The sequence below is a fragment of the Cebus imitator genome, unplaced genomic scaffold (assembly GCF_001604975.1).
Source record: "Cebus imitator isolate Cc_AM_T3 unplaced genomic scaffold, Cebus_imitator-1.0 Scaffold444, whole genome shotgun sequence".
NCBI classification, from domain to species: domain Eukaryota; kingdom Metazoa; phylum Chordata; class Mammalia; order Primates; family Cebidae; genus Cebus; species Cebus imitator.
Window position 1 is genome coordinate 1,592,920 of NW_016107759.1, and position 12,680 is coordinate 1,605,599.

At 52.8% G+C, this 12,680-nt stretch overlaps 1 protein-coding gene and 1 long non-coding RNA gene across 4 annotated transcripts in view; one reads left to right on the forward strand and one right to left on the reverse strand.

The window, feature by feature from the left end:
- Positions 1-12,680, reverse strand: part of IFT140 (intraflagellar transport 140) — a 102,479-nt gene that overhangs the window by 48,544 nt on the left and 41,255 nt on the right. For 2 of the 3 annotated variants that reach the window (XM_037732330.1, XM_037732331.1), the window contains exons 14-19: positions 12,277-12,394; positions 9,621-9,751; positions 7,356-7,521; positions 4,778-4,909; positions 2,381-2,416; positions 443-642 (exon numbers count right to left, since the gene is read on the reverse strand). In XM_037732330.1, coding sequence (XP_037588258.1) covers positions 443-642; positions 2,381-2,416; positions 4,778-4,909; positions 7,356-7,521; positions 9,621-9,751; positions 12,277-12,394 — 783 coding nt within the window. The remainder of the gene's footprint in view (positions 1-442; positions 643-2,380; positions 2,417-4,777; positions 4,910-7,355; positions 7,522-9,620; positions 9,752-12,276; positions 12,395-12,680) is intronic. The other variant, XM_017510985.2, reaches the window with a different exon arrangement.
- The window catches only part of LOC119468520, a 3,884-nt gene continuing 1,348 nt past the window's right edge, over positions 10,145-12,680 (forward strand). Inside the window, exons 1-2 of the long non-coding RNA XR_005197217.1 lie at positions 10,145-10,407; positions 11,749-12,560. This is a non-coding gene — a long non-coding RNA (uncharacterized LOC119468520). The remainder of the gene's footprint in view (positions 10,408-11,748; positions 12,561-12,680) is intronic.

Below are 12,680 nucleotides of genomic sequence, written 5' to 3' on the forward strand. Positions count from 1 at the left end.
GCCCTTGACTGACAACCTCTTTTAAAGCAATTTTAATTGTGTTTTCACCTTGCTGTTTTTAGTGTTTACTTGTCCAAACTTCTTCGGTTTAGGGGCAATTAGTCCCAGAGGGATAGGTATTATGGATGTTTAGCAATGGTGGAACTTTCCATGAAGACGCATACAGAACTCTTTGAAATTAATCACAATAACTAAACAGCCTGAGAGGTGCCCAGCACCACCAAGGCCGAGAGCTTCCCACGCGGCACCATGCACCAGGCAGGTCCTGGCACCCACAAAGCTTGGAAGCATTTCACTGAGTGGGAACACCAGGAAATAGACCATGACACAGTCACAAGGAGTTAACTATTTCAACAAGCAGACCGAGAAGGAAGACACAGAGAAAGGAAAGAGCCTGTGAGCGCGCACCATCTCCCGACATATCAGCGGGCGGCATCCTCACCTTCTGATGAGTTTGATGGATTTGAAGGCTTCGTCCATGTCTCCAATGGTGACAAAGAAGCTGAAGTGGAGCATGGCGTCCCGTGTGGCCTTGTCACAGTCCTCCAGCCCCACAAAGTCTCGCAGGGGTCTCCTGGCGACCATCTGAGGAATGTGGTGGTACCCAGACTCCACCTTGTCTTCTATGTCCACTTCTTCAGGCTAAATGACAAATGACCCATGTGTTCATTAATTCACATGTACAGCTGAAGCCCTCACCCCGGTCTCTTCCTCTAGATTTATCTCCATTACGGGGGGGAAATCCCTCCGCAGACAGACACAGATATTTAGCAATAGGCCAAGTCCCTGCCAGATGCACTGAAAACCTTTAGGGTCACTGGAAATGGTCACAGCTTTTGGCTCTCGTTTCAGATAATGGGTAAGCAAAGGCTGTCTGTGCATGAATTTGTTTTTTAAGCTCTCTTAAAGTACAGTAACAGCGGCATGATTTCAGGTAGAATTTTCCAACACAAGAAGCTGGACTGGCTGTGTGCCCTCTGTGGGTGTTTCTCAGCCTGGACAGTACGGCCCCACGTGAAGCAGGGGAGGTGTGGCTGCAGGCCCAGCACGGGAGCACGCTGCTTTGGCGTGCCGGGCCACAGCCTTGCTCGAGCACCGCCTTCTCCCCAGCTCCTGGAAGTCGGAGCTCCCGAGGGATGGCAGCCCCTCCACAGGCCCCTCCCACTACTCTCAATCTCTTTCATCATGGGTCCCTTCCTCCAGCAGGGAGCGGCTCTCCACACTCTCTGGGCTCTAGCCCTGCCCTCAGCTGGGTCTTTCTCTCTGCAGATCCCATTTATCCGACAGCACATGCACTCCCTGTGTGAAAGGGATCATGACACAGCCCTATAGGGTCAGGCTTCCCTGGTCCTGTATCTGCTATTCTGTGACTTCCTGAAGGGTGACTCCAGCCACCTGCCTCCCCAGCTCTGCTCCCACAGAAGCTGACCTGTGGCCCCAGTGAGTAGGCCTTATGGGCACGACAGTACTTGGCCTTGGTCTCAAAGAAAACTGGGGGATTTGTCAGCCCCAGTTGTGACGGGGAGGCCCTTCCTGGCACAGTGCAGAGCATAAGCAAAGGCCCCGAGGCACCACAGAGAGGCACTGGAGGGCCTCAGGATGGACATAACAGGGCCCACCAGCAGGGTGCTGAGCGCTGCAGAGTTCGGACTACTTCTGCACTGAGTGGGAACTGTCAGAAAACACACACACACAAAAACAGGGAATTCCTGCCTGCTATGGTTTAACTGCAAGGAAGCAGCCTGACCTCTGATAACAATGTCAGCTTGGTGTGGATTAATGGGAACCCAGTTCTCCATGTAAATGGGAATTCTCAGCATTCACCATGTCCTGCTCACAGCCCTGTGAGGCAGGGGCTGTCTATCCCACATCACAGCTGACTGGTCACATGGTGTAGGGGCAGGGTCCTAAGAGCTGCCGGACTCAGATCTACCCTGAAACCTTGGAGAAACTAGGCAGAGCCATTTGAACACAGAGAAAATCTGAACAAGGGCAGTGTTTACAGACAAAAGACGTCATGGTTACTCCTCACTAGACTTGAAAGGCTGAGTTATGAAAACTCCCTCTATTGCAAATGTATGTAAACTAAGTACCTCCTACGTCCCACACAGCAGAGGAAAGAGCTGCTGTGTCACACATCCCAGCTGTGACCACAACTGGTGGGCTCCTGGTGAGCTTTGTTAGGTGAGGGGCGTCCTGCTCAGACAGAGAGCTGACGCTGAGCGTCTCAAGCTTCCAATAGACCTCAGCCAAGTGAACATACAAGCTAAGCTGAAAGGACTGAAGCACAGACAATTGTACTGAAAATAAGGGAAGGAAAGGATCTCAGGAAAACGACATGGTGAAGGAAACGACATATGACCTGGGCGTCTGTACTTACAACTGCGTCATACACGCCTGCTCTCTGGAACAACAACTATGAGGAGTGGAGCGCATGAGGGAAGGTGAGAAACGAGAGAGAAGAACAGACGCGTGAGTGTGTGCAAGACACAAACGCCACCGTGCAAAATTATGGGAAAGAACTCAACAGAAATAATGTAAAACATTGTTAACACTCTGAGTTCTGAAATCAAAGAGAAATCAGAGCATATAAGAATGTAAAGCAAGCATGAAATTCAGAGAAATGCCAGTCTGGTGACACTCATCTACTAAAATATGGGAATTAAGGAAATGCGCATTGACAGAGCAGGGACCCCTCTATTTGCCGAATCACATGATGCGTTCCCATTCTTCATGAAGCTAGACTGCCTCCACTGCAGGGAACAGCGTGATGCATAAGCCAGCACCACGCTGGCCTCTGCTGGCTGTGCAGCCTGGCTCTATGTGGTGATCAGGAACACGACCGCCAGCCACAGCAGCACGCTTGTGCTTGTGTGAATGCTGTTAATCAATCACTGCACACAAGGTTCCAGCTGAGCCCGAGGACCAGAGGCTAGCAAACACCTGGTCATGTCACTGTCGCAAGTCAGGCAGTGTGCCCCCTGCCCCACTGTGTCCTTTATGCCAGATCCTATGAAGGTGAATGCCAGCGCAGGGGTCTGCATGGAGCTGGTGCGCCTGCTAGCCACCGTGGCGGCAGCTGGCCCACTCAGGTCCTGGGTTAGCTTCTATAGCCATGCAGGGCTGCCTGTCCTTCCTTTTCTTGAATGTCCCTCTGGGGCCTATGCCCCCTCTGTCCCAGTTTAAATGCTCTTTTGATCCACCTTGGCTTATAAAAGTAATACATGCTTATTGAAGAAATTTTGAATAGTACAGAGATCATTCCTTTTTTTTTTTTTTTTTTTTTTTTTGAGATGGAATTTGGCTCGTTGCCCAGGCTGGAGTGCAATGGTGTGATCTTGACTCACTGCAACCTCCACCTACTGGGTTCAAGCAATTCTCCTGCCTCAGCCTCCTGAGTAGCTGGGATTACAGGCATGTGTCACCACACCCGGCTAATTTTGTATTTTTAGTAGAATGAGGTTTCTCTATGTTGGTCAGGCTGGTCTTGAATTCCCAACCTCAGGTGATCCGCCTGCCATAGCCTCCCAAAGTGCTGGGATCACAGATGTGAGCCACCGTGCCCGGCCCAGAGTTAATTCTTAAGGTTGATAAGCCACCATATGTGAAAATCCAAAAGCAATCCAGGTCAGAGTCTACATAGTTTAGTCCTCCCTCTGACGTGACAGTGAACAGGAAGTGGCAGGGAAGGCTCTGCATGTGTTTGCTGAAGGTGTGTACCTAATAGGAGAGACGCTTCCATGTTTCATGGAAATACAAGCAGCAGCAGCTGGTGGCATCCTAGTTCCTGAAAGGTAGAAGCTGGTGGCTCCTAGCCTCCTGCCTGCAGAACCCCTGTGGGGCTCACACTGGCCGGCACCAGCTGGGACAAGTCTGAGCCTTAGGTCAACCAGGCTCCTCTCTGAACAAGCCCCAGTGTGACTCAGGGTGCTCCCAGAGGCTGAGAACAAAAGGTGGGTTAAGCGAGGGGAGCAACTCACCCAGAGCCAGGCACTCTGCCGGGTCTCAGAATGCTCGTGGAGCACGTACAGGCTGCTGTTCTGCAGAGAAGCTACAGAGCCTTTGATCAGCACGCCCTTTCAGAAGCAGAGAACGACTTTGTTTCAGGTCCAAAAGGGACCTTGGAGATATGGAGACTAAATCGCAGAGAAGTAAATAACTTGTTCAAAATAAACTACTAGGGTGCGTGTACTGATCATGATCCCATTCTCCCAATAATTTAAAAATAAGTCCATGCATATGAGTCACACACACAAACAGGTGTCCAGAAGCCCACTGAAAGGAGCCCCCAACCTGCCCACGGTGACCGCCTCCGGGCTGGGATTATGGAGATTTGTACTGTTTGGGTCTTTATTTCATTCTTGGTAGTTCCTAAGTTCCCTACAGTGAATACAGAAATGTGTGATTTTAAGCAAGCAGCTAGAATTTTAGAAAGACAGAAAAGCTAAAAGGTGTTGAGCACTGGGGGAAAAGCCAAGGGGAAGGGTGCAGAGTCCTGAGTCCTGACAGAGAACTCCTACACCTGGCGACGCCACTCATCAGAGTGACTTCTCTCTGTCCTCAGAGCAAAATCACTTCCAGTATTCCCAGACAGACTGCAGTGTTTGCTGGAATTTTGGGTGCAAGTTAGCCCAGATGGCTGACCCTGGCTACTGAGAAGGAAGCCCTGAAGAGCCTCGAGGGCTAACTCATGTTTCAGCTCCTGTGACGCTTGGAAGAGCCCAGTCAAGCAAGGGGAGAGATCAGAAATACTTGCGCAGATTTCATGGTTTCTTACCTTTCTCGTGAAGTAGTAATAGGGCACTTCCATCCCCAGAAGATTATGGTAGGCAGAAGGCCGGGGGAAGCTCTCATGAAGCAGAAAGCCGTGCTCTTCAGAAATGAAGAAGGACAGAATCAAAACATCTGCCTGGGAGAGAGAGAACAATACTGTTCTGTTTTTTAGGCTTATATAAATATCTGGGGTCCAAGTGCATTTTGCTACGTGGATATACTGCGTCATGGTGGAGTTGGGTGCTCTGCTTTGATGATACTACCTTTTATCTGTTCCACTTTGGAAAATCAGCCATGTCTCCTGGAAGGAGGCGTCTCGTCCAGTTTGTGACCACTGGACCCTCCCGAGTGACTGATTTTCTTGCAGCAAAGGCTCATCATTCCCACCCTGAATTGGTGACTGCAACTCAAAAGAGCTTTCATGATTTCAAAGTTCTCCCCATTCAGCTTCTCCACTTTGATTTAAGATTCAACAGTGGCAGGCCGGGAGCGATGACTCACGCCTGTAATCCCAGCACATTGGGAGGCTAAGGCGGGCGGATCATGAGGTCAGGAGTTTGAGACCAGCTTGGCCAGCATGGGGAAACCCCATCTCTACTAAAAATACAAAAATTAGCTGGGCGTGGTGGCCTGCGCCTATAATCCCAGCTACTCGGGAGGCTGAGGCAGGAGAATCGCTTGAACCCAGGAGATGGAGGTTGCAGTGAGCTGAGACTGCACTCCAGCCTGGGCAACAACAGCGAGACTTCATCTCAAAAAAAAAAAAAAATCAACAGGGGCACCACCAACAAAGAGCCCCAACCCTGCTTTCAAGAAACAGGGAACATGCAATTTGGAAACCACGTGCTCCACAGGTCCTTCACACAGGAGCAAAACAAGCAACACCAGGACCTGTGCTCGCACCTGCAGCTGCATTCGACGGGAAACTGTAGGAGGTGATAGGAAGGTAAAAAGCCCGTCCTTGCTACCTGGTGTGAATTCAGACAAGGCTGCAACATCACACAACAGACAAAAAGAGCCCTGTGATCAAACTGCCAGGAGACCGCCCTGCCACGCCTTCGTCTTCCCTGGGTATGAGCCTACCTGTTCTCCTGGCTGCCTGGGTTATCCCCACAACCTCTATCTTGAAGTGACGCCTCTGGCCATGTCTTCCTCTCCCCACTGTGGTGGTAGAGATGCCACCTGGACATATCCTCCCACTCAGCGTCTCAGAACCTAGGGTGGATTTCCTTCTGAACTCAGGGTATCAACACTGACTAGGGACAACTCTTACTGTCTTAATAAGAGAAATTTCTCTGGCACAAGGAAGACTTCAGACAAGTCCAGAAATTTAGGGCTGCCTGCTCGTAGCTGAATTACTGGGGAGGCTACACATAAATTCCTCGGTGAATAAGCAGGTTAGAGGCAAAACAGATCACTGGGTGTCCCAGGAAATGTCTGATGTCCCGCGGGACACAAGGCTTGGAAAGTGTCAGAGAGGCCCAGCCCGTTGGTGGTGGGGGAGGGAGGGGTCCAGGGTCCAGTGCCAGGGCCCTAAGAGCTTGCCAGCATTGGGGAAGGAGCCCTCTAGACGCTGTGGAGCCTGCTGGTGAGGGCAGGGGGCAGAGGTCTGTCTGCCTTGGTGTTGAATTAACGAGGGGTACAGCAGCTCTCAGGGTCAACCACAGGATGTGGTGACACCAAGGGGTTAATTCATAGTCACTGTTTCAGTAAAGACTTCTGTCCTGTGGCTGGATGTGGTGGCTCACGCCTGCATCCCAGCACTTTGGGAGGCCGAGGCGGGCAGATGGCCTGAGATCAGGAGTTTGGGACCAGCCTGATAAACGTGGGGAAACCCCATCTCTACTAAAAATACAAAAATTAGCTGGATGTTGTGGCAGTAGCTGTAATCCCAGCTACTCAGGAGGCTGAGGCAGGAGAATCGCTTGAACCAGGGAGGTGGAGGTTGCAGGGAGCCAACATTGTGCCACCACACTCCAGCCTGGGTGACAGGGCAAGATTCCATCTCAAAAGACAAAACAAATGACTCTGTCTTAAAAAACAAAACAAAACAAACAAAAGACTTCTGTCCTAGAGAGAGAATCACATGTAGCAGCTGAGATAACAAGAGAACCAAAACAAATGACATTCAGGTCAGACCAGACAGTAAGTGTGGAGCTGGCCCCCGGGCATAACCTCAAAGAGGATACACCAGACACCCTGGCTTTTCTGTATAGCTCAAGACAGGCCTAGCATTGGTAAATCCGCAGAGATGGTGTTGAGTTCACAGCGGTGCTACCATCAGTGGGAGCCGTGACGCAGATGCTCTACTTCATGTGAATGAATTTTCAGGACCCCTTTCCCTGACCCCACGCTAGGAAGACTGTTTCTACTAATTCTTCTTCTTTTTTTTTAGAGATGCGGGTCTCAACATGTTACCCAGGCTAGTATGGAATCCCTGGGCTCAAGCAATCCCTCCCGCTTTGGCCTCTCGCAGCGCTGGGATCACGGGCGTGAGCCACTGTGCCCAGCCTATGGAGATGTGAAGTCTGGCACATGGCCACTGAGTATGTCTGAACACAAGCATGACAGGCGGAGCGTACCATGGGGCTGGCATTCCCGTCGTGGGGCTGCCTGTCTGCAGACTGTGGCTGGGAGCCCGGCACCTCCTGCACGGCTTCACAGACGAACAGCCGGGGTTCGCTCTGGTCCCAGAAGTGATTCACGGGGACATAATTTTTCAGCCCCTCATCCGCAAAAAGGTAGCTCCTAAAAGACAGGGGAAGACCTGTCTCAACCCCCAAGGAGGGCACTCCTGCTATCAGCCTCCCTCCCACACACATTCCCAAGTCCTCCAGGTACTGTCCCAGGCCGCGGGGTCCATGCGCTCAGCTTGGGGAGAACCTCAGGGGCCTCATGGCCATGAGCCCTGCTGGAATATGCTCTCAGATTTTAACAACTGGGCTAAGTGTCCAAGCAAAGCCTGGTTTGAAAGGATCACAGAAATATGAGCTTTGACTCTGGAGGCCTTATGGAGGGCCCAGAAGAATCCCCAAAGCAAAAGGGACTCTTCCTTTTCTCCAGGACCAGCAGGCCAAACTCAAGGTGGGACAGCACCCCCTGTTGGAGGGGTGGTCAAGACTTTGGCTCCATGGTCATGCGGTGTGGGGGTCCTCATCCCCCCTGGGTCCCTGTGCAGTGCTGCCCCTTGTACCCAGGTACCTCCCATCTCTAAAGTTCCAAGTTTGATGGGCCCAGAACTCAACAAAATGCTGTGGGGAGACCCAGTGACGTGCTGGCAGGGGACACTCAAGGTCTCAAGAGAGAGCAGGTGCCCGAGGTGAGAAGGCCTGTGAGCCTCATCCATCGCCCCCAGCATGTCACGAACCCAGGCTGCAGAATGGGACCCTGCCGGGCAGCACGACCCGTGGCGGCTGCACAGAAAGACAGGACCTGGTGCTGCAGCACGTGAAGACCCCCCAGGAAGCTGCCACACCCAACACTGGAGGTGCCCCCACAGCCACGTCCGGTGCCAGCACAGAGCAGAAAGCAGGGCAGAGGGCCGAGTGCCGTGCTCCAGACAGGGTGGCTCTGAGGCCCACAGAGCCCGGGGACACAAGCTGGTTCCGTGAGGCAAGATGGGCCTAGCTCCGACAAGAACAGATAGAAGGGAGGGGGCGAGATTCGAATGCGAAAAAGAACTCAGAGGCTCCCACGGCTCCCTGGAGAAGCCATGAATGGCAGGCACAGAGTTGACAGGGAATAGCATGAATGAAAAGACATTTCAACATGAGACAAGGGTGGACCTGGGTTACGGGCAGCGGGGATTAGAGGAAAGGTTCATCTAAGGTTTAAACCTGAGCTGCCAAGAACAGTGGCAGCAGGGGTGAGAGCTGGCAGTTGGTGGGGTCAGGTGTCATTGACTGAGGCCGGATAATGGGGCCTGCATTTGGTGAGCAGTGAAGATGGCGAGTTCCACAGGGAGTCACCGGCAGAAGAATGAGGTGAGGCCACCAGGTGAAAGAAGGTTCCAGAATTGGATCTGAGGAGGAAGGTGTGTGGGAGAAGGAGGCAGGGAGAATTCAGTGGGGCTGGACAGAAGGGGTGTGTCTGGAAGGAGGGGCCTGATGGTGCTCAAGCAGTGGAGCAGGAAAAAACAAAAAAATAGAAAAAACCAGCACTAAGCCCAGCCTTGTAAATCCTCTGCTCCTCTGTGAGCTCAGTGCAGGCCCAAGGCGCCCGTCCCACTTTCCTGCCCTGCTGGCCTGGGCTACAGACACGACCAGGTGGGGCATCAGTTGCTGCTCCCCGGGGACCACCGGGCGGGCTCGGCTCCATGGCCCCTGCGTGTTCACTTTGTTTTTGTGCCTCACTTTGTGCAGAATCCAGCATGAGCTATGAGTGGAATATCATCAGCACTCAAAGTTCTACAAATGTGCACTCACTCGCAGAAGGAACTACAGATACGGTGAAGACAGACAATTATTCTCTCTAGAAGTACATTCTCTAAAGAGACTAATGACCTCCCTACCACCTGAGATGCTGACAGGTGAGTCCACTGCATTCCTCTCCCAGCTGTGGCTCATGGGCCACTTCCACAGATTCCCGGCTAGAACCCTTCTAGAAGCCCAAGTTTCCACTCAGCTAACTGCAGGACCTTCCACCTGGAGGACAGAGATTATGGACTCACATCTCTCCACTGCCTGAGTGCGCTTCTGTTTTCCTCTTTATTTTTCCTACTGGGGCCTGCTGGGGCGTTTTGAAGTCTGGCATGTAACTTAGCAACAACCTGGCAAGAAGCTGGAAAGTAACTGAAAATCATTTTCAGCATTGTTTTCCAACAAAATCCCCCTGAACCACAATCTTACTTATTAGTCTCTTGCTCATTATAGGACAGCATCTCTCTGTGATCAATTTGTCCAGTCTTGAAGTCGAAGATGGTCACTGTGTCCATTTCAACATCGTAGAAGCAGATTTTGGAGCTGGGGCTGTTGTCGGCCTAGGAGAAGAGAAAACCAGAAAGCTCATGGTGCCTACCTGGACCGGCGGGTTTGTGAGCTGTGCTAGGTGGCTGACAGAGCTCACATCAAGAAAAACACACCCGGTGTCCCTAAGTCTCTAGGCCGCTCGGCTTCCAAGAACTAGCATACTTTCAGCATTGACAATTTGTTGGTTTTGGTGTTTTTTTGAGCCAGGGTCTTGCTCTGTTGCTCAGGATGGAGTGGTATGATCTTGGCTCACTGTAGCCTCCGCCTCCTGGGCTCAGGTGATCCTCCCACCTCAGTCTCCTGAGTATAGGGATTACAGGCACATGCCATCATGCTCCACTAATTTTTTAATTTGTTTTTTGGTAGAGACAAGGTTTTACCATGTTGTCCAGGCTGGTCTTCAACTTCTGGACTCACACAATCTGCCCACCTCAGCCTCCCAAAGGATCATAGGCATGAGCCACTGTGCCCAGCCCAGCAATCACGATTTGAACATTAACTTCCTTTTGTCCCACTGAAACAGGTTTTGAATCATGACTTTATACTTTCAGAGAACTGAAAACAAATTCTAAGAAATTATGTCCAGCTGCTCTCAATAGTAACCTGAAGTAGGTTAACCAAGGGATCCAGAAGGAATCTGGATTCTGATAAACTGATTTTCACACAGGTGAGTAAAAATGAATTTCCTTTTCTTTATTTGAGACAGGGTCTCACTCTGCCACCCAGGCTGGAGTGCAGTGGCGAGATCATGGCTCACTGCAGCCTCGACTTCCTGGGCTCGAGATCCTCTCACCTCAGCCTCCCAAGTAGGTGGGAATACAGGCATGTGCCACCATGCCCAGGTAATTTTTAATTTTTTTTTTGTAGAGACGAGGTCTCGCTATGTTGCCCAGGGTGGTCTTGAACTTCTGGGCTCAAGTGATCCTCCTGCTTTGGCCTCCCTAGTAGCTGGGATTACAGGTGCAGGATAACCGTGCCCGGCAGACACTCCTTTATCACAGCTGAACTTTTGCACTGTTTCCTTTTGCCATGGTTGAGTGGGCCCCTTGCCCCAGCCCCTGCTTCCGCCCAGCCCCGTGCTCTACCCTTCGGCGCCCCAGGGCCTTGTGCTTTCCCTCTCTTTTGGGTCTCCCTGTCAGTGTTAACCCCTCGGATGCATGCTGACCTTTTCTGGAATGCGCAGTCTCTGCCCTGTGCCCCAGCTGCATTCGCTCCTTGGTCCCTGGGCTTGGCGAGGCCCTCTGGTGCCACTGGGCTGCTGCAGAGGTGAGGGGAGCCGTGCTCCTGGCTGCCTCCTTCTCCCTGTGTCACCTGCTCACCTGGCTTCCCAGGGCCCCACTGGCCGCTTTTCCTCCTTGGGGACATTCTCATGCCCGTCCCTTGAACTCTGCCTGCAGCCCTGCCCACTGGCTGCCTCCCAGGCATCTGCCCCTCTGCTGCAAACGTCTCCTCACCAGATCTGCTTTCCTGCCTGGCTGCAAGGGTTAGAAATGCCACCTGCAGCCCTGTTCTGCCCCACCCCTCAGCCAGTCCACCCAGAAGCACACTGAGGCTGCCCGAACCCTCTAGTGGCTGCCATGGAGATCAAGTAGGCAACTGCACCCACTGTCTCCTTGACCCATGTTCTAGAAACAACCCTCTAGAAAGATGATATTGACGTTATCCTCATCCCTCTGCCCCAAGGTCAAAGTCAGCTCCCACCTGCATCAGCCTCGGCCCCACCCTTCACCATGAGTGCAGACCCTGGATGAGAACAGGCTCTGCCAACGCAGGCCTCTGCACTCTGCTGTCCCCACCAGTCCTCGCCCACTCACTCTTGCCTCAACTTTGGCTGGGCCATCACCTCCTCAGCAGGCCTGGCCCAAGCTCCCCCAGTGCAACACTGCACAGCTCCACACCCTCCGCGCATGCACCTCCTTCCTAGCTCCAGGGAGCCTTCACTGCTGCCTGTGCACCCACAGGTGGCGGGCAGGGTCCATATGCTCACTCAAGCACCTCGTGTCCACAGTGCCTAGCAAAACGCCTGGCCCACGGCAGGAGACCAGTCAGTTGCATGAACGAGCAGATCAACAGGGAAACCGGCACTGGCAGAAGGGAAGGAACCAACCACCTCCAAACAGCGCTGCCATGCCCTGCTGCCCCTGCCAGTCTCCCGCACAGCCACATCACCCTGCTTCTCTGAGCAGGATGGCTCTGCTTCATGCCCAAGAAAACTGAGTAGGATGAGGAAGGCAGGCACTGAAGAGGAAGCAAGCAGCTCTCTGACGAGAAAATGACAGTTCGATGAAGGAAGACTTGGAGAAAGGCAGGAGACAGAATCTTGCAGGTGGGGGAGGAGCGGAGGCTGGGAGAGGACCACACGGGGGAGGTCCCCGGAAAGGTGGGAGGGAGAGACCCGGGAGAGGAGGTGCAGGAGGGTGAGGCTGACCAGAGCACGGGACAGGAAGACCCTTGCAAGAGGAGAGAGGCATGAGGAGGCAAAAGGCCTGGCCTGGGAGGACGGCGGAGTGGACCACTGGACAAGGGGCGGCCTCACCTTGCTGGGGAGGATGCTGATAGTGCTCCCGCTGCTGCTGCACCGCACAGAACTGATGCCCCCCACCCCGGGGACCAGCTCCGCCAGGCTCCTGCAGCTGCAGTGTGCTTTCGCCTCCCTGTGGGAAGGAAGAAGGACCTCAGTGTCCAGCAGAGGCCCAGTTTCCGATTCTCCGCCTGCTCTGAAACCTCTGTTCACCAGATGAGGGCTGCGCGGCTCCTCAGCCGCTTCTTACCCTTGGTGGCACGTGTGCACCATGAGGTGGGCCAAATGCAGAACACAAGGTGAGTTCCGCCCCCTCGGGTATTCTTTTTTTTTTTTTTTTTTTTGAGATGGAGTTTTTTTGAGGCTACCCAGGCTGGAGTGCAATGCCGCGATCTCGGCTCACCGCAACCTCCGCCTCC